At 49.3% G+C, this 21,769-nt stretch overlaps 1 protein-coding gene across 1 annotated transcript in view; it reads left to right on the forward strand.

Annotated features, from left to right (window-relative positions):
* CNOT9 (CCR4-NOT transcription complex subunit 9) overlaps window positions 1–21,543 on the forward strand; it is a 125,417-nt gene extending 103,874 nt beyond the window's left edge. The window contains exons 5-8 of the mRNA XM_085650038.1: window positions 251–360; window positions 1,337–1,435; window positions 1,558–1,649; window positions 20,149–21,543. Coding sequence (XP_085506164.1) covers window positions 251–360; window positions 1,337–1,435; window positions 1,558–1,649; window positions 20,149–20,317 — 470 coding nt within the window. The 3' untranslated portion in view covers window positions 20,318–21,543. The remainder of the gene's footprint in view (window positions 1–250; window positions 361–1,336; window positions 1,436–1,557; window positions 1,650–20,148) is intronic.
* The last annotated feature ends 226 nt before the right edge of the window (window positions 21,544–21,769 follow it).

Consider the following 21,769-nt stretch of genomic DNA (forward strand, 5'->3'; position numbering starts at 1 on the left):
TTAGTATTTACTACTTTTCCTGTTCAGTGGCCATACCCTTATAGCTTGTTTGACAAGAAGCACTTTGGCTTGTGTAGGGCGTGGAATACTAGTTTTATGTAGTGTAACAAATCCATATTTATTTGCTGCTATGCTTTTTTTTTTGCCTGGGTTTCAACTCAGTTTACCCATCAATTTTCTTGTGGATATTTTGGTTTGTATATCATTTCCAATAAAGTTTGAATGATTGTGAAATTGCTTGGTTTTATAGGGGCGCTGGTAAAAACTGATGAGCAAGAAGTCATCAACTTTCTCCTGACCACAGAAATCATTCCACTCTGCCTTCGTATCATGGAGTCAGGAAGCGAACTTTCCAAGACGGTACTTTATTGCTGTTCTTACTTTCTGTGCTCTTGTCTTTACCTGGCCATTCATAGGTAAACTGTATTGTGTGCTTAACATTATCACAATGGCCATAACTTTTTAAGTGTATAGTCCGAAATCGGGAGAAATAAATTGTTACGTGTCAGGCAAATAGGTCTAGACTCTAACAGTAGCACAATAGTGCATAAGAGTAATAACACATGGTGTGTCTGTGTCTCCAGATGTTTGCTCCTGATTTTACTGATCAGTGAGTATGGGTGATCATACTTAGCAGTCAAGAAGCACATAAACACCCAGCCTGTTAATCTGGGTTGTCTTGGGAAATAAAAGCAGAGTACTATCGCAGTACATCTGCCTGATCCTGAAGACCACATTGAAAAAGTGAATTTTCATGCTAAGCGAACAGTCCCACCCCACACAGGCTGCAAGATAGGCCACTTTCTTCATTCCAAATCACATTACAGGTCTGTGACAGTTTTAAAATCCAAAACACGTCGGCGTTTGCCAAAAATGTGGACTTTTCTACGTTGTGCGATTCTTCAGGACATAGTTAGTAAGAAACGGTACCTTGCTTTTTTTGAAGCTCTGACGGCACACCATTCTTGTCCCTCTACCATTATGCCTTGACTTGTGCTGTGCCCCTGCTTAAGTTTTAGCTGCGTTCCATAAACTGCTCAACCATGTTTTATTACGCCCTGTGTGTTGGCAGCATACATCACCTTAAACTCTAGCAGCATACCTTTCTTCTGCCTTCTCTGCAGGGCATGGTAGTGATTCTAAAGTGCTGAAACTCTGTATGCTGTGTGGTGTTGTGCCTGACCTTTTGTATACTCCTTGGCATTTTTGCGAGTATTAGTATATGCTTAGACGCATCTAGAAATTAAGGTGCATACTTTGATCATCTACAGACCATTTATAGTTTGATTTTAACAGTGCAGGGAATCTGCATTCATTAATCTCCTTTTTATGTTAGGTTGCAACCTTCATTCTTCAGAAGATCCTCCTTGATGACACTGGCCTGGCCTACATCTGTCAGACCTATGAGAGATTTTCCCACGTCGCCATGATATTGGTAAGGATCGGTCCATTGGCTGCTGAGAATTTGAATATAGTGAAGCAGCGAATTGCTTTTTTGCATTGATGATCAGTCTTTTTGGAAGAATGTATAGTAATACATTTACCTTTGCTTGGTAGGGTAAAATGGTCTTGCAGCTCTCAAAGGAACCTTCTGCCCGATTGCTGAAACATGTAGTCCGATGCTACCTCCGTCTCTCTGATAACCCAAGGTATGCCTTAAAACTGAACAGTTTCTATTAAGCCTCATTGTTGTCTTGTATGCCATGTGTCCATGCTTCCCTGCACCTGTAGTCTTAACATTTCCTACTCTGGGTAACTTGCACTGTGTGACAGAATGAGGACAGTGCTTGAATGGCAGAGAAACGTAAGCTTCACACATTGACAAAATCATATTCTTTACCCCCCCCCCATCTCTTAATTTCAGTATACCAGAGAGAATTTAAATCTGTAGCAGTCTTATCTTCCACTTTTGCCTACAGATCCTGTGTTTGTTTTTATATCTGTTTTACTTGACGAGACAGTTGTCCATTTTTCAACATTTTCCAAGTGCACTTTTTGTTTCAGTTGGTGCAGTCTTTGGGATATATAGTTGCCTACTCTAGCACCATATAATTTACGTTTCATCATAACACTGCCCTCTTGTACATCCTTTGTTTTCTCTTCCAGATCTCCTCTTTGTTTTCCCCTTATGCTCCTGCTCTGTCTTCTCTTTGCGGCTCCTGCTCGGTCTTCGTTTTTTCGGCCGTCGGTCTTCCCTCTTCTATCCCTTATTTATCTTTCTCTCCCTTCCACCCTTCTTTTGTCTTGTTCTCCAGTACCTTTATTTTTCACTTCCTTTTCTCCTTTTTTAAATCTGTCCTTCCTTGGCATCTTCCAACCCTCCACTTCTCTGCATGTTCTCTTCCGCACTTCCTCTGTGCCTCCCCATCGGCTCTTTCCAGCAGTCTCTCCCCTCTAGTGTTTCCGTAGTGTCTATCACCTTTTAAACTCTGACAGCTATGTGCAAAGTTTTGCAGGCTGAGTGCATGGACCACGATTCCCATACCTAATCTTTCTACATCCTAAAGCAGCCACCTTCTGTTTGACATTGACGCAGACTGATGAAGTTAAGAACCATCTGCACTTCTCTGTTTGATAAAGTTCTAGGATCAGCCTATTCACAATGCACTGTATAGTCTACATAAACACAAACTAAAGATAAGAAATACATGGTTAACCCAGCAGCATAATATTCTGTTGAGATCGTGAAGTATAGTGTTTTCAATGCTACTGATATAGTAAGTATTGCCCTACCCCTCTCACTTGTCAGCTGTGCCGAAAGGAAGCTTGGTCCTTGTTAAGCTTCATAATATTCTTCTCTTAACACTTTGGGTTTGTGGCAAACGGGGCCTTAATTTTTCATGGATACCTTGAACTGCAGCTTCCTCACCTTTAGATTATCCCCAGGCGGTAGACTGGATCAAGAAGATTCTTCAGCAGGGACCCTGCATGCCAGTATGTACTGTTGTGCAGATTCACGTTAACTCCACTATATCCCGAAAATTGACAACTAGAGCCTCATAGAAGCCCTATCAAAGTGTGCTGGCATCCGTTCCTTCATTTCTGCACTTCCATATGCCGATCCAGAGCTAGACCCTTCTTTTTCTCATCAGTTGACAAGCTTCTTTCGCTTCAGATTTATTTCCAGTGTACAAGGGAACCATGTCCTCTCCTAAAACCACAGGATTTAAGGCTTGCAGGGAATGTTACAAACGGATGTCAATGACCGGTTAAAAAAAACATAACAAAGAAGTCCCACGTTCTTGCTCCTGGCACCCTACAGAGGAGCAGATTCTGCAGTGGAGTCCGATGCACCCTGAATTCCCTGGCGTATTGGTGCTGCCACAACAGATTGAGGCATTTAAGGAGGCCATGCTCCTCATCTTGGGCACCCTACCGACTCCCTCTGGTGCATCTCCAGAGTCCATGGATTTGCAGAGGCCTACCGTCAGTTACCACTGGCTGCTCTGCCCATGGTGGTGTGTGCCTACATAACCCGTTTCGGGTTCTCCTCTGACTTTGGAGCACACTCCATGCATGGCATCACGATTCATGCCGGTCCCTACTGCGTCGGCGCCACCAGAGGAAAACATTGATCCTGTTGCTCTGTCAGACTCCGAGCCGAAGCCATACTTTAATTCTGTTTTAATGATGTGCTTTTGCCTAAGAGCTGCCCTTCAGTACACTAGCAGCTGTTCAGATTGGACTCTAGCAAATCAGCTTTTGGTGGTGAAGTTGATGATGGGGACGAATTCTAACCACCATATGGTGATTTTTATTTATGCCTACAAGAGGCCAGTGGGCCAGATACTTTCTCTGACATGGGGCTGGTTTCCCCCGGCCCTTCCAGGAAAGATCTGCTGTTTTCGCTATGGTCATTAGATGGGTGGCTGAGCTATTTCTTTGGTTGGCTGTTGCTTTCTGTTGAGGCAAAGCCGAATGTTCTCACTTAAGTTCTACAACCCAGACAAATCCGCATATGAACCTCTATTGCAGTTCAACAATACCCTGATAATACCCTTATGGACACATGCCCCAAACTCTATTTCCCACTTGTAAACACAGGTGGCACTGCATCACTTTCTCTGTGACCTTGCCTTTTTGATTTTTCTTTTTTGGATTATCTTTATTATTATATTTTTTATCTGGTACGATACATCAGTTGTCAAGCATCAATAAGCATCGCCTTCATTATAACATCTCTTATTCTATGGCACTGTGCAGAGAAATCAGGTGACCTTGCCTTTTTGATGCAGTACCATACTCCTAAGAGTCTGGTAGTACTGGCCTCTAGTTGGCAGTGTTAAGCCCAATCAGTTCTTTCTCCCTGACAGTTTCGAATTGAGGCATTTGGGAAGAGGGTGTGTTCTTCTGCTAGGCATCCCCTCCAGACCGTAAACACCAGTTGTTTGCTGGGAAGGTACTCCCATGCATTAGGTGGCTCGGTCGCCAAGATCTTACCAGCAGTCCTAAAAGAATTTCATGGAAATTGGCACAAAGCGTTTAAGATAGTCAGGAATGAACATGCACGAGTTTTAGGCAGAGTGGTCGGCACTAGCATGGTGCTCAAACGTTACATGTGCGAGAGATCCAAGCCTTCTCGGTTGAAGTTTAGGTGTCACTCAAATATTCCTTTTGATAAAGTCTCACTTCTTTTGCAAAAAGGCTGACTCCACCCGCAGGTGCTTTAAACAGTTAAGTCACTGTGTCCTTCACAGTTTTGGCCCTTTCGAAGTATCACTAAAGGTTTTGCATTAAGACCGCATAAGGGCCCACCACCTGAATAAGACGTCTCCCAATCCTTTCGAGGTCAAGTTAGTGGGATCTGGCAGATAGCGTCTCAGCCAGCAGGGGGAGCGAACTTTCCAGTCCCTAACCCCTGCGCCAGCAGCCACCTAGCCACTTTAGCTTGCCCATGGCGGCATATGACCACCCCATGGGAGGCAGGATCAGGCATATTCTCCACAGATGGTAGACCATAATATCTGAAAGGTGGGCTCTGCCGGTAGTCCAGCGAGGCTAAGCCCTGCAGTTCTTTTCTATTCCGCTGCATGTGCCTCCCTCATCAGAACCGCTTTCAGATGATCATTGGTCTATTTAGATGCAGAAAGTTCTGGCTCTTTTAGAGAAAGGAGGCATATAGGGTCTTGGCCCCTGAGATCAGAATGGGTGTTACATCTGGTATTTCCTAGTGCCTAAAAAGAGCAAAGATCTTTGCCCTATTTTTTAGATTTGCGACCTCTCAATTTCCTCCTGTGAAAGTATATTCGGCATGCTCATGCTGGCCCAAGTTTTATCTGCCCTAGATCCAGAAGACTGGATGATGGCGTTGAACCTGCAGGATGGCTGTTTTCACATCCCTCACCCGCAGGCTCACAGGTGTTACCTGCTGTTCAGGGTGGGCCACAAGCATTGCTCCTTGAGTGTTCACGAAGGTGATTGCAGTGGTCGCAGCTTACCTTTGGAGGTTGAGGATACCAGTTTTCCCCTACCTCAAACTGACGGTTGATAGCAGACTTGCCACAGTCAGTTACGGGTCACCTCTAGACAGCAGTAAACTTACAACATTGGGATTTCTGATCGAAGTGCCAAAGTCACACTTTATTCCGGACACCCTTTTATCAGAGCCATTCTGGATATGGTGCATTTTCATTGATATTTCAGCCTCAGTCCTGGGTATCCATAAGGATGCATCGGAGTCTTCTTGGTCTACTGACCTCCTGCAGCCTCCTCGTAGAGTATGCCAGATGGCATGTGCTGTAGTCGTGGGACATTCGCTTGGTGTTGAAAGCCTTCCTGACGTTCATTAAAGGGAGGCTGTTTCAGGTCCTAATGAGCAACATCCCCACCTCTTGGTACTGCAACAAGCAGGGTGGGGCAGGGCCATGAATTCTGTGCCAAGTGGCCCTGCTTCTTTGAAATTGGCTGAATCGTCCGCCCATCGCCCAGATTGTGCCCCAGCTGGCAGGATGTTGAAAAGCCAGTGCGAAGTAACCTGGCCAGAGACGCCAAGAGTCACAAATTGTAGCTTCATCCAGACGTGGCAGAGGGCGTCTTCCAGTAATGTCTAGAACCCGGACTCCATCTATTTGCCAATGTTGAAGTCAGTGTCAACTCTTTTGCATGTTGGTTTTCGCAAGAAGGTCCTCTCTCGGAGACTCGTTCTGTATAGAATGGAGCATGAGACTTCTGCCTACCTTCCCGCCACTACCACTCTTGCCCCGATTTCTGGAAATCAGAAGTCACCGGGCCAAAGTCATCCTTGTGGTCCTGGATTTTCCATCGTTCGGTCTGGAAGCACACCGGAGGTGCCCTGAAGAATCATGGAAAAATTACAGAAAGGAGAGGGAGAAAGTCGACCGCATGCACTGAAAATCAGAGGCCACGAGAAATTCCGAAGACTGAGGAGGGGAGCCGCCTTGATCCTGATGGTGGACCGCACTGGTGAAGACCAAATCTGCGGGGAATGCAGAGGAAAGGAGCAGCTAATGGATATGGAGAACACAAACCCCTATAAAATCTGCCATCACAAGTTTGCGCAGAGGGACCCATGTGAGCTCTGTAACCTGTCCCTGATGAAGAATCACAATGTCGAAGCCTGCGTTTAATTTGCACCAAAGACTTTTTAGATTGAAACAGTAACTGGCACATGAAAGCATGGTTGGTCCCCTCAAACTACAAGAACGACCTGACCATCCCCAGTGATGACGAGGAAAAGGTTGAGAAAGCTTAGTCAGCACTAGGAGGGGAGTTGGATGCCAAAGGTAGCTTTGTCATAGAGAGAGAGAGAGAGAAGCCGCGAAGAAGACAGCGCAGGCCCAGATAAGACCAAGCGGAAGAAGGTAGCAAAAGACTCAAGAGCCACTTCTGCATCCAAACACTGGATGACCGCAAAGCAGCACAAACAAATAGCCGCACAGGTCCCAACCAAAGGACACCAATAGGGGCAAGCCGTCGGACCAACTCTTGACACGAACAGGCGCTGACTAGAGTGTGAAGGAAAGGACAAGGAAGCAAAGGAAAGACTCTGCTGCCCCCTCCTCTACACCGAATGCTCACTCGAGGTTAAGAGAAAGACTCCAACTTTAGGCCGAGATGCCAGCGCTCCTGCAACGCAAGAAAGAGTTTGACTCCTTGAAGTCGTTGCTCAAGCCCACAGAACCCTCGGAGTTGAGGTAATTGGGTGACTAGCTACTACATACCGAAGCACCCTAGCCTCTGCACAAAGAGGAGCAGGAAGATCGCTTCAATTATGAGAGAGACTAATCCACCAAGGAGAAGCAGGGCCAGTCCAGCGATGAGTGTCTGCATCTCGACGCTGAATCCCCCAAGGAGAGTGTCAACAACTACTCTTGAGGCCCTTGCCCCTGAATGACATTGCTAATTAAGAGGGCAACGGACACGGTTGGTGTCCAGCTCGAGGAATAGAGGGAGGAATCCTGCTTCCTCCTCGAAAACCTGATGCAATCTCAAAAGGCGAACTGTACCCACTCCTGCCTCCCAGCATCCTTGATCAGCGTCATAAAGCTTTCAAAGAACCTGCCACACCTAGGGCGATTACTCCTCGAGTGGAGAAAAAATATGAACATTCCACTTAAGAGATCCAATACATCAAATGGAGCGAAGCAACAGACTCGCATCAGATTGGCAACAGCCAGGAAGAGGAATAACCCGTGCACATCCACCAGCCCACCTCCAGAGACGAAGAGCAAAAGAATGGACCTGCTGGTTCGAAAAATAGAAGCAGTGACGTAGTGGAGCATTAAATTCAAATGCACTCATCAATGGGTTCAGCCACAAGCTATGGGAGGACACTGAAGGGCTCATGCAGAACCTTTCAGAGGTATTCAGAAAGAGGGCAAAGGCAGTGATCCAGAAGGGCAAGAACATTGCCAACTTCTGCCTCAAATCAGCACTGGATGGGGCAGATACTGCCAGCGGGCAGATATGCACACTCACTAACCTCCGGAGACACACATTGCTCATTTTGTCTGGATTCAAGATAGAGGTGTAGGTGTCAGCCGTCAAAATGCCTTTCACAGGACCGCAATAGATAAGGGTCTGCAAGAAATGAAAAAGGATTCGAAAACGGCCAAGGCCACTGGGGGTCTTGTAATTCGGAGGATCCTTCAGAAGAGGAGGCATCTCCAACAGCAGACCAATAGGCAGGGCAGTTTTCATGCCAGCACCACAACACCAACATCAGGTCTTCAGCCAACAAGCCACACACGGCCCGCTAAATAATGGCACCACCTGACGAGGAAGCTACAGTGGCTCCAAAGCAGCCTTTATATTTTGATTAACCATTGTGCACATTTACATTAGTTCAGGTAGCAGGCACTTTGGTGGGAATACATGTTTTTTCTTTAGTTCTCTATCTATTTTACAGCACAGTAGCCCCTGTGATCATCCCTTGCCCTTCCCAAATCCTTGCCATGTAGTTTTCCAGGGGGTCCCAAATTCAAAACGTTTTGCTTAGGGAAGACTCCGAACAAAAAAGTTTGAAGACCTCCACTCTAGTTCCAAGTAGTTAATGTGCTTCATGGCATCCACTGGACTCCAAAGACTGTCTTCCTAGAGCTGAAAGCATTCCAGGTGCACATGAGGGGACACAGTGCGTATCCAATTGGTCAACACGACAACTGTGTTCTACCTCAACTAGCAGGAAGGAACAAAGTTGTTCCCACTGTCAAGACTAGTGCAAGAGTTATAGAAATGGGTGATCCAACAAAACACGACCCTAGTAACAATACACCTCCTGGGGGAAACAGAGCACAGAAGCAGGCAGATTGAGCAGGCAAAACACCTTCCATGAATGGGGGAGAAAGCAGGAAGTACTGGACAGCATGTTCAGACGCTGTGATACACCAAGCATAGGCCTATTCGCAAGTCCAGAAAATGCCATGACTTTGTGTCACGACCGCCACATCACTAGTCCAAGGGGAGTGCCCTATCAATAGACTGTTTACGTAAGATTTGCGTACACCTTTCCACTGATTGCCCTGATCCCAAGGGTACTGTACAATGCCAGACACGTCACTCCTATTCAGTGTCCTCCTTTTCCAGGGACCAAACACTGCATCTTCATCAGAAGCACTGCATATGAATCCAGAAAAGGATTTGTGCTGCAAAACGGTATGGTTACTTACCAATGGGAGACGTTTTGCATGCAGAAGAGTTTTTTGGATTCACATGAAACCCATTGGCCTCCCTGGAAATGGGGGATTAAGCAAACCGGTGAGGTGAGCAACACTTCAAAACAAGGAAAGTTCCAAATAGAACAGGTGCCAGGGAAAAAAAGAATCTGAAGATGGTGACCAGGCACAGGAACTCCCGAGATGCTGTCTGTCGCACAGGGGGTCGATTTACCACCAAATGGAGGTTAACGCCTGCACTCGCAAATGTGGAATAGATGCACAGTGTGTGAATCCAGAAACGTCTTCAGGCTGCAAAACTGCTCCTACTGCTTAGTGACCATTTTGTTTCCTTTCACATCGGCAGGCCTTCACCCGTCCGAAGTTTTGCCATACTTCACCCCTTACAGGGGGAGGAGAGACTCCATTGTTTGGTTCCCTACAGAGTGCTCAGATTTTAAATTGATTGGACCAAAGACCTTTGTGTGGATGATCAGCTCTTTTGTGGAGTTCTCCTCTTCTCCAAAGATACGCAATGTGATGCAGAAAGCATATTTGTCCAGGTATATAGTTCTCGACATTAAAATCTGTGACACGATGTAGCAGCCTCTAGAAGGGTTGAGGGCCCGTTTCACATGGGCCTGGGTGCTACCATTGCCATGGCATGTTTAATGCCAGTCTGATATTTTTCAGGCTGCAACATGGGCATTAGTGCAACTGTTCACGAAGAACTACTGCCTCATCCGGTCTGATGGGATGTGCTTTGGCCGTTCTGTCCTGCAGGACTTCTTGGTCTGACTCATTCAAGAAACCCACCACCAGGGGAGGTACTGCTTTGATATCTTTTCTAAACATGAGGTGTCCATCAGAAGAATTTGTCACTTGCTTACAGTAATGCTTTTGCAGATTCCTCACCGTCCTCTCATCTCTGGTCTGTGGAATGGGCTCTTCCATTTAAAAAGGTTAAAAATTTGAGATCTGCATACTGGTGCCAACAATTGGATTTTGGGCTCCGCGTGCAGATGGTGTAGAGAAAGAAACTGACATCGGCACCTTTGGGTGGAACCAATGTGCGGCTCAAGCCATCCTTTTCAGAGCAGAGTCCGTTTGGAGACCTATGCTGCCACCTAATGGCACCCAGGGGCGTTCCTGAAAAATCTTCTGAAGCCAATCTGACACCTGGGGATATTCTAAAGGTGATGAGTCTGCAGTTAGAGCATCCACCAGGGAGAGCATTACAGAAGGTACCGGACATGGCCATTAGGGGCAAAGGTCCACGATACCAGAGAAATGGGCTCAGTCAGTACTATCAGGAGAGAGCCTTGAGATCTAATCACCTGCGTTTCTTCTGCATCACGGGGTTTGCCAAGGTTCGTCGAGGCGGTAGGTCTATCTCTGTGCTAATGGCCAAGCTTTGGAACTGCTTGCCTATCTTCCTGCATGGCCGAGTCCGGACACTATTAGATTTAAGATTTATAATTCTGGCTCAAGTGTAGACATGAGTGGCTGATTCTGTTTGTTAGACCTGTCAGCCCTTTGGGTGGTCCCTCCTCATCATTATTTATTTTGTCCCACTTTTGCCTCCAACCCTGTTTGAATTTTTCCTTTTTGGGAACCACCAGACTTTTTCGTGTTGCTGCAGATTCAGGGAGCCATTTTAGCTACCCCTGAAACTTCTGTCTGAGGGCCTGGAGCACAAAATGGTGGCCACCTGTGACATCACCAGCATCCACTGGAACCTACCAGCACCTTCCAGAACATTCCAGAACCCTGTGACAGTTGGAGGCGGTTTAGAATGTTGGGAAGCTAAGAGAGAGAGTTGGCAGTTGGAGCTGGCAGTTGGCACCTGACTGGTGAAGAGAGAGCAGCACAACAGTGAAGGAGGAAGGAGTGAAGCAGCAGGGGTGGAAACTTGTGCCTGGAGTGGGGTCCATAAACCCACCCTTGATACTAGTCCCTACTGATGGATCCCAGCCTGTAGCCCTGTGTGGGAAGAAGCCAGAAAAACTCATCCTAAGGACCTGGACAGCAGGAACAGGCCTTAGAAGCAGAAAGCAGCAAGATCCTGACCTGGAAACTGGTTTCCCTGGAGTCCGGCGTCGAGTAGCCTGAGACCTGGAGCCCGAGGTGGAGAAGCGGCGCTGACTGAAGAAGCAGACGTCGTACCCGGAGCCGCCTGAGGTCGTGAGAGGGCGCCGACGGAGGTCGTGAGGAATACCAAAGGTCGAGGAGGAAGTTAACCGAGGTCGAGTGAGCGGCGTCATCGGAGGAGTGAAGTCCGCCCTCCGGAGTCGTCGGAGACCGAGGTGAAGTGTACCGGAGGTCGGGAGTGAGGATCGCACTCCGGAGTCGCCCGGAACCTGTGAGGAGGAGCACCGGAGGTCGGGGGTGAGGATCGCACCCCGGAGTCGCCGGAAGTCGACATCCAGGCCAGGCCGGCCGACGTCATCGAAGCCGAGAGCGCCATCGGACCGGAGCCGCCCGAAGTCGACATCGAGTAGAGACTGCCCGACGCCGCCGAATCGGAGGTCGAGATCGAACCGAGGCCGCCGACATCGGACCGGAACCGCCTACCGGCGTCGTCTAGAACTGACATTGTGCCGAGGCCGCCTAGACCGAACCGGAACCGCCTCACGGCATCGACACGACTCCAGCGGCGTCGGAACATCTGAAAAAGGGCAGTAAGTGGAGTAGAGGGCGCCTAAGGCCCTGTGGAGACCTGAGAGACTGCTCTAAGGGGCTAGGGAGGTGCTGGAACCAACCTGACTGTGCCAGGGGTGAACTGGGACTAATCTAGAGAGGTTGTGTGGAGAGAGAGAGCCAGGTCTCTGGTATTTCCCCCCTTTTATCTACCTCAGTTTAGGCCTCAGCCTTGACCCAGCCAGGGAGTAGACCCCCTCAAGCCTTCCACAACCCTACAAGCTGTGCCTGGGCCAAATCAGCCCTTAGGAATTGAAAAGTGATCTGATTACATGAGTGTTGCTGTATACTTTTAATTATTTATTGGGGGCACTGTATTTATTGTGTTTAACCTATTTATTGCTTCACTATATTTATTGGTCCACAGGACTTGTTGGTGCACAATATTTGTTGGTACAGTATTTATTGCCTCAGAATATTTAATTGCCTGTATTACCTGCACTTATATTTATGTCCCTTGTATTTATGACCATCCCTATTTATTGAATCTTCAGACAGTATTTATTTGACCGGCACTATTTAAGATTTGTATATTGTGATTGACTTATTTATTTTCCCAATCAGCAACTAAGAGAAAAAGCAGATAAAGAAAGATATTTTCATAATTTTTACGGTGTAGAGTCGTTTTTGGAACGGATGCACGCATGGTTATTGTTTGGGTATGTTGTATGCTTAGCACGGAGCCTGATTCCTGACCACTCGAGCCAAGCTACCACAGTGTGTCCGGAAGACCACCACCACCCCTTCTAGTGTGGGAGTGGTTTTCCAACATAAATTGGTGTTCAGTGGTGGGATAGAGCTGTGCCTACGCATACTCAACAATAACTGTGGGTAGTCCATAGGCCTACACCGGGAGTTTTCTCAAGAGCGGCCTTCCTAATTGTGGGTTTTTGTTTTTTCCAAATTTACTCTGGTGGTGGGAGGAGGTATTATTAAAGGTACCCCCCTGCATAGTTACTGCACAAAACCTGTCCTCTAACCTGAGTGGGCAAGATGGAGTTTGTACTAGAAAATCTAGAAACGTACACTGTGGCCCAACTCAGGGAGTTTTGCCAGCGGGAGGGGGTGTACTGTCCCCCAGGAGCAAAGAAGGGTGCACTCCAAACCAGCTTAAGGGCTTGGGGGGAGGCACGCCGAGAAAGCAAGGCTGAGGAGGAGGACAGGGATAGAGAGCCTGACCCCGAGGGGGCTGAGATGTACCAACCTGAGGTGGGGAACCTGTCAGCAGGGCCCAGAACCATTTCTAGGAAGGGCAGCAGTGCCTCTAGCGGTGGCTTGTCTGAAGTGGAGCTAACAGACCGGAGGGAGAAAAGACAGCTCACATGGGACTTAGCAAGGCTGGAAAAGGAGAAGGAGGAGCAGAGGATGGCCCATGAATTACGACTGAAAGAAATAGATCTTCAGATCTTGAGAATCGGGGCACAACCTGTTCCTAATGGTGGCAGCCAAACCCAAGAGATCACCAGGGAACCTAAACCATACCTGCCAAAGGACATAGTAGCTAGCTATGGAGTGGGCGACGATATCGCCAAGTGGCTAGCGGCCTATGAGGTCTCATTGAGGGCCCATGGGGTTCCAGAGAAGTACTGGGGAGGGGGATTGTACAAGTACATGCCTCCAGCGGTTAGGGATGCTTTATTGGCCCTCGAGGAGGATGAGCAGACCCACTACCCCACCATGAAACTGGCGCTCATCAGAAAGTTTGGACTAACACCTGAAAAGTACAGACAGAAGTTCAGGGGTAGTCACAAACTGGGCACGCAGAATTGGGTGGACTTCCTGGACTATGCGAAGAAGGCAATGGAAGGTTGGATTCAGGGCAGTGAAGTGAGGAACTACGAGGGGTTGTTTGACCTGGTACTGAAGGAACACCTGCTCGAGAAATGTTTCCCTGAACTGCGGCAACACCTGGTGGATAGCAAGCTGACCAGTCCCCGGAAGCTTGCTGAGGAGGCGGACATTTGGGCTAGTACCCGGGTGTCCACAAGGGAGACTGGAGGGGATACTCAAAAGGCCGGACAGGGCGCCCCCCAGAAGAAAGAGGGAGGGGAAAAGAAAAAGGAGTTCTCCAAAGGCCCCCAAAATAACTTCCAAGGGAAGGGAACAGGATTCACCCCTAAGGCTAACCCGCCCAGAAACCCTAATCCTGGCCAGAGTCAGCAGCCAAGGGTTGTCCATTGCTATGAGTGCGGTGGCGTTGGACACTATAAAGGAGATCCGAAGTGCTTGAAACGACCACCCCCTCCCACTGGAGGAAAGACCCCCGGAGTAGCTAGTGTAGTGCTCGGGGAGGAGATGCCCTTAACTAAGGGAAGGGAGTGGGCGGGTGTCACTTTAGTGTCCCTGGGAGAACGGGAGATGGTTCCTAAGATCCAGGTGCCCGCAAATACCGCAAAGTATGGGCAATGGGTCACCATCAACGGCCAAAGAGGGGAGGCTCTGAGAGACACAGGAGCCAGTATGACTATGGTGCGTAGCCAACTGGTGTCTCCAGAGCAGGTAATTCCCGATGTACTCCACCCAGCCGCGATGGCTGACGGCAGAACAGGCCACTATCCCGTGGCCGAGGTTCCCTTTGAATGGGGGGGGGGTTGCAGGTTCACTTCGAGTTGCCGTAAGCCCTGCCGTGCCAGTCGATTGTCTGCTGGGGAATGACATGGAGCACAACGCTTGGAAGGAGGTGGAATACCGGACTCACACCGAGATGCTGGGTACACCTGACTGGGCCTGTGTTAGCACAAGGTCCACGACTACCCGAAGAGGGAGTTCATTCCGGCTGGAGCCTGGAACAAAGGCCCAGCCAGCTGCCAGTCAAGGGAAGAACCGAGGACAGGAGGAGCCTGCCTCGGCGTCCCCACCCCGTAGGACGGATAGGCCACCGGAGGTGGTGGACCAGGAGTCTGCGGTGGGGGACGTTACCAACCTGGAGGACCTACCCATCCCGGCCGAGTGGCACGTGGAGGGAGGCCCGTCCAGGGAGGAATTCTGCCAGGGCCAGAGGGAGTGCCCTACCCTTGAGGGGCTGAGGCGACAGGCCGAAGCCCAGGCAGCAGGGAACGTTGAAGGGAACTACAGTGTTTACTGGGAGGATGGCCTCCTCTACAGTGAACCCAAGGCACCCCTACACGGATCATCACGAGCCTTGGTAGTTCCTCAACGTTATCGAGCCTTCCTTCTGGAGTTGGCTCACGAGATACCATTGGCAGGACACCTGGGGCAAGACAAGACCTTCGCCCGTCTTGTCCCACACTTTTATTGGCCTCAGATGAAAGTGTCGTCCGATACCTACTGCCGGACATGTGTGTCTTGCCAAGCCAGTGGGAAAACAGGGGTGAAGCTGAAAGCTCCCCTGGAACCACTTCCTGTCGTTAGCACCCCCTTTGAAAGGGTGGGCATCGACATTGTGGGTCCGTTAGATCCACCGACTACAGCTGGTCACAGGTTTATCCTGGTTCTGGTGGATCATGCCACACGGTACCCAGAGGCAATACCTCTGAGGACCATAACAGCACCTGTTGTGGCTAGGGCCCTGATGGGAATCTTTACCCGAGTGGGTTTTCCCAAGGAAGTTGTGTCCGACAGGGGGACCAACTTCATGTCAGCGTATATGCGGGCGATGTGGAAGGAGTGTGGAGTGACATACCGGTTCACCACTCCTTACCACCCCCAGACAAATGGTCTGGTGGAGAGGTTTAACAAAACCTTGAAGGGCATGATCAGAAGTCTGCCTGAAAGCCTGCGGAGGAAATGGGACGTCCTCCTACCCTGTTTACTTTTTTCTTACAGGGAAGTGCCACAGAAGGGAGTGGGCTTCAGCCCCTTCGAGCTTCTGTATGGGCACCCTGTACGTGGACCTCTCAACCTGGTGAGAGACGGATGGGAAAGAACTCCCAGAAAGCTTCCCCAGGATGTGGTGAGCTACATGCTGGCCTTCCGGAGCCAAATGGCTAAGTTGTGGAAGCAAGCTTCTGACAACTTGGAAGCCAGCCAAGCAGTGATGAAGGCGTGGTATGACCACCATGCTCACCCGGTGGAGTTGGAGCCTGGCCAGAAGGTGTGGGTGATCGAACCGGGAGAGCTTAGTGCCCTCCAGGATCGCTGGTCAGGACCCTTTGAGGTGTTGGAGAAGAAGGGTAAGGCTACCTACTTGGTGGACCTGAAGACCCCTCGTCAGCCCCTGCGGGTGCTGCATGCCAACCGCCTCAAACCCCACCACGAGAGGCCCGAAGTCATCTTGATGATGGTGACTGACGGAGGAGAGGACGTGGAAAGCGAGCCTCTCCCTGATCTGTTTGCGTCTCAAGAGAAGGATGGGTCGGTGGAGGGAGTGATTCTCTCCCCATCTCTAACTCCTGAACAGCAGGAGGACTGTCGCCAGGTCCTGGGGCAGTGCTCCTCGTTGTTCTCCCTTGTCCCGGGTAGGACTCACCTGTGCGTCCATGACGTGGACACAGACAGCCCACCTGTGAAGTCCAAGATCTACCGGATGTCAGACAAGGTGAAGGCCAGCATTCATAGTGAAGTCACTAAGATGCTGGAGCTAGGAGTGATCGAACCTTCTAGCAGCCCCTGGTCCAGTCCGGTGGTGTTAGTACCAAAAGCTGCACCACCGGGTGCCCAACCAGAACTGAGGTTCTGTGTGGACTATCGGGGACTGAATTCAGTGACCAAAACTGATGCTCATCCGATCCCTAGGGCGGATGAATTGATTGACCGGCTGGGAGCTGCCCAATATCTAAGTACCTTTGACCTTACTTCAGGGTACTGGCAGATCTCTTTGACTGATGGAGCAAGGGAAAGGTCAGCCTTCTCCACGCCCAATGGCCACTACCAGTTCTGTGTGATGCCCTTTGGGCTCAAGAACGCACCTGCCACGTTTCAGCGCCTGGTAAACCAGATCCTCACCGGAATGGAGAGTTTCTCTGCTGCTTATCTGGATGACATAGCCGTCTTCAGTAACAGCTGGGAGGATCACTTGCGTCACCTGCAAGCTGTTCTCCAGGCCCTGTGACAAGCTGGATTGACGATCAAGGCCAGCAAGTGCCAGATCGGGCAGGGGTCGGTAGTGTACCTTGGACACTTGGTGGGTAGGGGAGCGGTGCAACCCCTCCAGGCGAAGATCGAGGCCATCATGGCCTGGGAACCCCCCAAGACTCAGACTGAGGTCCGAGCATTTTTGGGCCTCACGGGATACTACCGCCGCTTCGTGAAGGGGTACGGTACCATCGTAGCCCCCCTCACGGAGCTCACGTCCAAGAAACAACCTCGACGGGTAGTCTGGACGGAGGCCTGTCAGCAGGCCTTTGTGAAATTGAAGAAAGCCATGTGCGAGGCCCCGGTCTTAAGGGCCCCAGACTTTTCCAAGGAGTTCATTGTCCAGACAGATGCATCAGAACATGGCATTGGGGCAGTGTTATCGCAACTCAACGAAGAGGGTCTGGATCAACCCGTGGTCTTCCTATCCCGGAGACTACTTCCCAGGGAACAGAAGTGGAGTGCAATAGAGCGTGAAGCCTTTGCAGTGGTATGGGCTCTGAAGAAGTTGCGGCCATACCTGTTTGGCTCGCACTTCCTGGTTCAGACCGACCACAGACCCCTTCGTTGGCTGATGCAAATGAAGGGGGAGAATCCCAAGTTGTTGAGGTGGTCTATTTCCCTACAGGGGATGGACTTTCAGGTGGAACATCGGCCTGGAGTGGACCACGCCAATGCAGACGGTCTCTCAAGGTATTTCCGCCTTAGTGATGAGAACTCCCAAGGGGTTGGGTAGCTCTCCCCACTTTCAGCTGGGGGGGACGCGTGTTAGACCTGTCAGCCCTTTGGGTGGTCCCTCCTCATCATTATTTATTTTGTCCCACTTTTGCCTCCAACCCTGTTTGAATTTTTCCTTTTTGGGAACCACCAGACTTTTTCGTGTTGCTGCAGATTCAGGGAGCCATTTTAGCTACCCCTGAAACTTCTGTCTGAGGGCCTGGAGCACAAAATGGTGGCCACCTGTGACATCACCAGCATCCACTGGAACCTACCAGCACCTTCCAGAACATTCCAGAACCCTGTGACAGTTGGAGGCGGTTTAGAATGTTGGGAAGCTAAGAGAGAGAGTTGGCAGTTGGAGCTGGCAGTTGGCACCTGACTGGTGAAGAGAGAGCAGCACAACAGTGAAGGAGGAAGGAGTGAAGCAGCAGGGGTGGAAACTTGTGCCTGGAGTGGGGTCCATAAACCCACCCTTGATACTAGTCCCTACTGATGGATCCCAGCCTGTAGCCCTGTGTGGGAAGAAGCCAGAAAAACTCATCCTAAGGACCTGGACAGCAGGAACAGGCCTTAGAAGCAGAAAGCAGCAAGATCCTGACCTGGAAACTGGTTTCCCTGGAGTCCGGCGTCGAGTAGCCTGAGACCTGGAGCCCGAGGTGGAGAAGCGGCGCTGACTGAAGAAGCAGACGTCGTACCCGGAGCCGCCTGAGGTCGTGAGAGGGCGCCGACGGAGGTCGTGAGGAATACCAAAGGTCGAGGAGGAAGTTAACCGAGGTCGAGTGAGCGGCGTCATCGGAGGAGTGAAGTCCGCCCTCCGGAGTCGTCGGAGACCGAGGTGAAGTGTACCGGAGGTCGGGAGTGAGGATCGCACTCCGGAGTCGCCCGGAACCTGTGAGGAGGAGCACCGGAGGTCGGGGGTGAGGATCGCACCCCGGAGTCGCCGGAAGTCGACATCCAGGCCAGGCCGGCCGACGTCATCGAAGCCGAGAGCGCCATCGGACCGGAGCCGCCCGAAGTCGACATCGAGTAGAGACTGCCCGACGCCGCCGAATCGGAGGTCGAGATCGAACCGAGGCCGCCGACATCGGACCGGAACCGCCTACCGGCGTCGTCTAGAACTGACATTGTGCCGAGGCCGCCTAGACCGAACCGGAACCGCCTCACGGCATCGACACGACTCCAGCGGCGTCGGAACATCAGAAAAAGGGCAGTAAGTGGAGTAGAGGGCGCCTAAGGCCCTGTGGAGACCTGAGAGACTGCTCTAAGGGGCTAGGGAGGTGCTGGAACCAACCTGACTGTGCCAGGGGTGAACTGGGACTAATCTAGAGAGGTTGTGTGGAGAGAGAGAGCCAGGTCTCTGGTATTTCCCCCCTTTTATCTACCTCAGTTTAGGCCTCAGCCTTGACCCAGCCAGGGAGTAGACCCCCTCAAGCCTTCCACAACCCTACAAGCTGTGCCTGGGCCAAATCAGCCCTTAGGAATTGAAAAGTGATCTGATTACATGAGTGTTGCTGTATACTTTTAATTATTTATTGGGGGCACTGTATTTATTGTGTTTAACCTATTTATTGCTTCACTATATTTATTGGTCCACAGGACTTGTTGGTGCACAATATTTGTTGGTACAGTATTTATTGCCTCAGAATATTTAATTGCCTGTATTACCTGCACTTATATTTATGTCCCTTGTATTTATGATCATCCCTATTTATTGAATCTTCAGACAGTATTTATTTGACCGGCACTATTTAAGATTTGTATATTGTGATTGACTTATTTATTTTCCCAATCAGCAACTAAGAGAAAAAGCAGATAAAGAAAGATATTTTCATAATTTTTACGGTGTAGAGTCGTTTTTGGAACGGATGCACGCATGGTTATTGTTTGGGTATGTTGTATGCTTAGCACGGAGCCTGATTCCTGACCACTCGAGCCAAGCTACCACAGTGTGTCCGGAAGACCACCACCACCCCTTCTAGTGTGGGAGTGGTTTTCCAACACTGTTCTTCAGTCTCTGCTTTTGAGCGCTGGGACGCCTCAGTCAAGGTAGCCACACGTTTTCACAAATGACTTTGATTGAAAAGGAAAGGAACTTGTTCATTTGGTCTAAGAGTGGAACATTGAGCACCCATATAGCAAAAGAAATATCAGTCTGTGATGTCGAAATTGGCAACCATGTGGGAGGCATCCAATGAGGTAGCTGAATGATATATTTGTTTGCCTAATTTGGGGGTGTAAATCTCGAGTTTGTGTAGTTCATAATGCTGGATGAGAGTTGGTTGGATGAGTTTTGAGGTCCAGTTTTTCTTGTGACTCGTTTTTCCACTATCTGATAGAATGTCAATGAGCAGAGCACAGTCCATCCACTGCATGTTTCTTGTGCCAGGGAGTGGCTTCTAGTTTGCATTCAACTATTTGAGTATGGTCCAATTTGATTGACGTCTGACTCTTAACAATTAAACACTTTTAACCATGCTGCGAGTACTTCGCTCTTAAGAGCACTCGCCTGCATATTGTCAGAGATGGCGTATTGCTTTTTTTCCAGAACTACAGCCTTATTCTTCCCTTTTCTTTGTTGCAGGGCACGTGAAGCTCTGAGGCAGTGCCTCCCAGATCAGCTCAAGGACACCACTTTTGCCCAGGTTCTGAAGGACGACACAACCACCAAACGCTGGCTGGCACAGCTGGTGAAGAATCTCCAGGAGGGACAGGTCACTGACCCTAGGGGCATACCTCTTCCTCCCCAGTGAGCCTGTGGGGTTGTGAGGAAGAGGTGGTACAGAGAGGGCAAGAGCCCAGCTCTTCTGAGCCAGCCGGAGCAGTGCGGTGCCTTCTGGGGAAAGCTGGACGCTGAGACAGAAGGAGAAAGACCTACAGACTTAAAACTTTTTGGGGAAGCCTGGAACATCTGCTTCTTTATGATGGGACTAATAACACCACATCTGTGGGGGAGTACAAACACCAGCACGTTAACGCAGCTTTAAGAAATGCTAAGAAACAAGTTTACTTAAAGGACAACTTCTTTTCCTCTTCATTTGGTTTCCCGCCACATGCAGGAGATAAACGAATGGAGGAATGTTTGAACTCTCTCGTTGGGGAGGGGTCGGTGCTGTTTCTCTGGCATCTTGAAGGTCACACTGTTTACAAGCCAATGTTTAATAGCTGCCCAAACTGTTACTTTTCAGTAGATCTGTTTTGTAACATTATGCAGCTGAACGCACTAAATGTCTGCCTCTTCCCTGCTTTGCCATAAATGCTTTTCGGAAGTAACCCATGATGGAGGACAGATAGAATATCCATTAGAAGGGCAGTGGGAAAAAATCAGTCCCTGCCTTCTCTTTTCAGGGGGTGAGGACCTAGTTTCTATAATGTTCATCAGGTTTCCATATAGACACATTAATGGAATTCATTTGGAGGGTCCAATCCACTTGTACAAAACGGGATGGTACATGTCGCCTTAGGAAGCAGAAGGAGGCAAGGAGAGGCGTGGCTTGCAGATTGCACACCCCATCTTTCTGCCGCGTGTGGTTAGCAGCACTTTTAAGCACTCTCCTGCAGTTATTGGTCAGGTAGTGCAAACAGGTTTTTTTCTGGATATTGGTTTATATTCGCTTTTTTTCCCAAAAGAATAAAAACAAATATTCCATGTTACAAGTGAGCATGTCTGTGTCTTGGAGCATACTTCAGGCAAAGTCTGAATTCAAACACTGGTGTGTGAAGGTGTTGATAGAATGAACCAGTGCATGAATAGAGAAGTGAGCATGAGAAATCAAAGCTTTCCAACATCAGAAATGCAGCTCTTCCATGGGGACCGTAGTCTGGAATAGGCCTGGGAGGGATATGGGTGTTAAACTGCTATTAGCATCTTAGAAATACTTTCCTCTTTGCCTTGAAAGAATCAGACATGCGAGCTAATATCACTTTCAGTGCTTCAGGTCTTGCTTCGAGATTTGTAATAAAGTTTGAGTCAATTTTTTTCCCTGTTTCCCACTCCTACCTTGAGCATGCGTTTTATTTATTGTTACTATACATAGTATGCTAGATTAACCCCATTTTCTAAAGCAGGCTTTCAGGTTTCAGCCAGTCATATTCATATGGTGGTGTCTCCCACCAGTCAATCCATCCTGTTTTCCCATATCTCTCCAGTAGATGTGGGGCGCTGGCTGGGGTCCATGGTATGTAGTACATTTCACCTTCCTGCA

The sequence above is a fragment of the Triturus cristatus genome, chromosome 3_2 (assembly GCF_964204655.1).
Source record: "Triturus cristatus chromosome 3_2, aTriCri1.1, whole genome shotgun sequence".
Taxonomy (NCBI): Eukaryota; Metazoa; Chordata; class Amphibia; order Caudata; family Salamandridae; genus Triturus; species Triturus cristatus.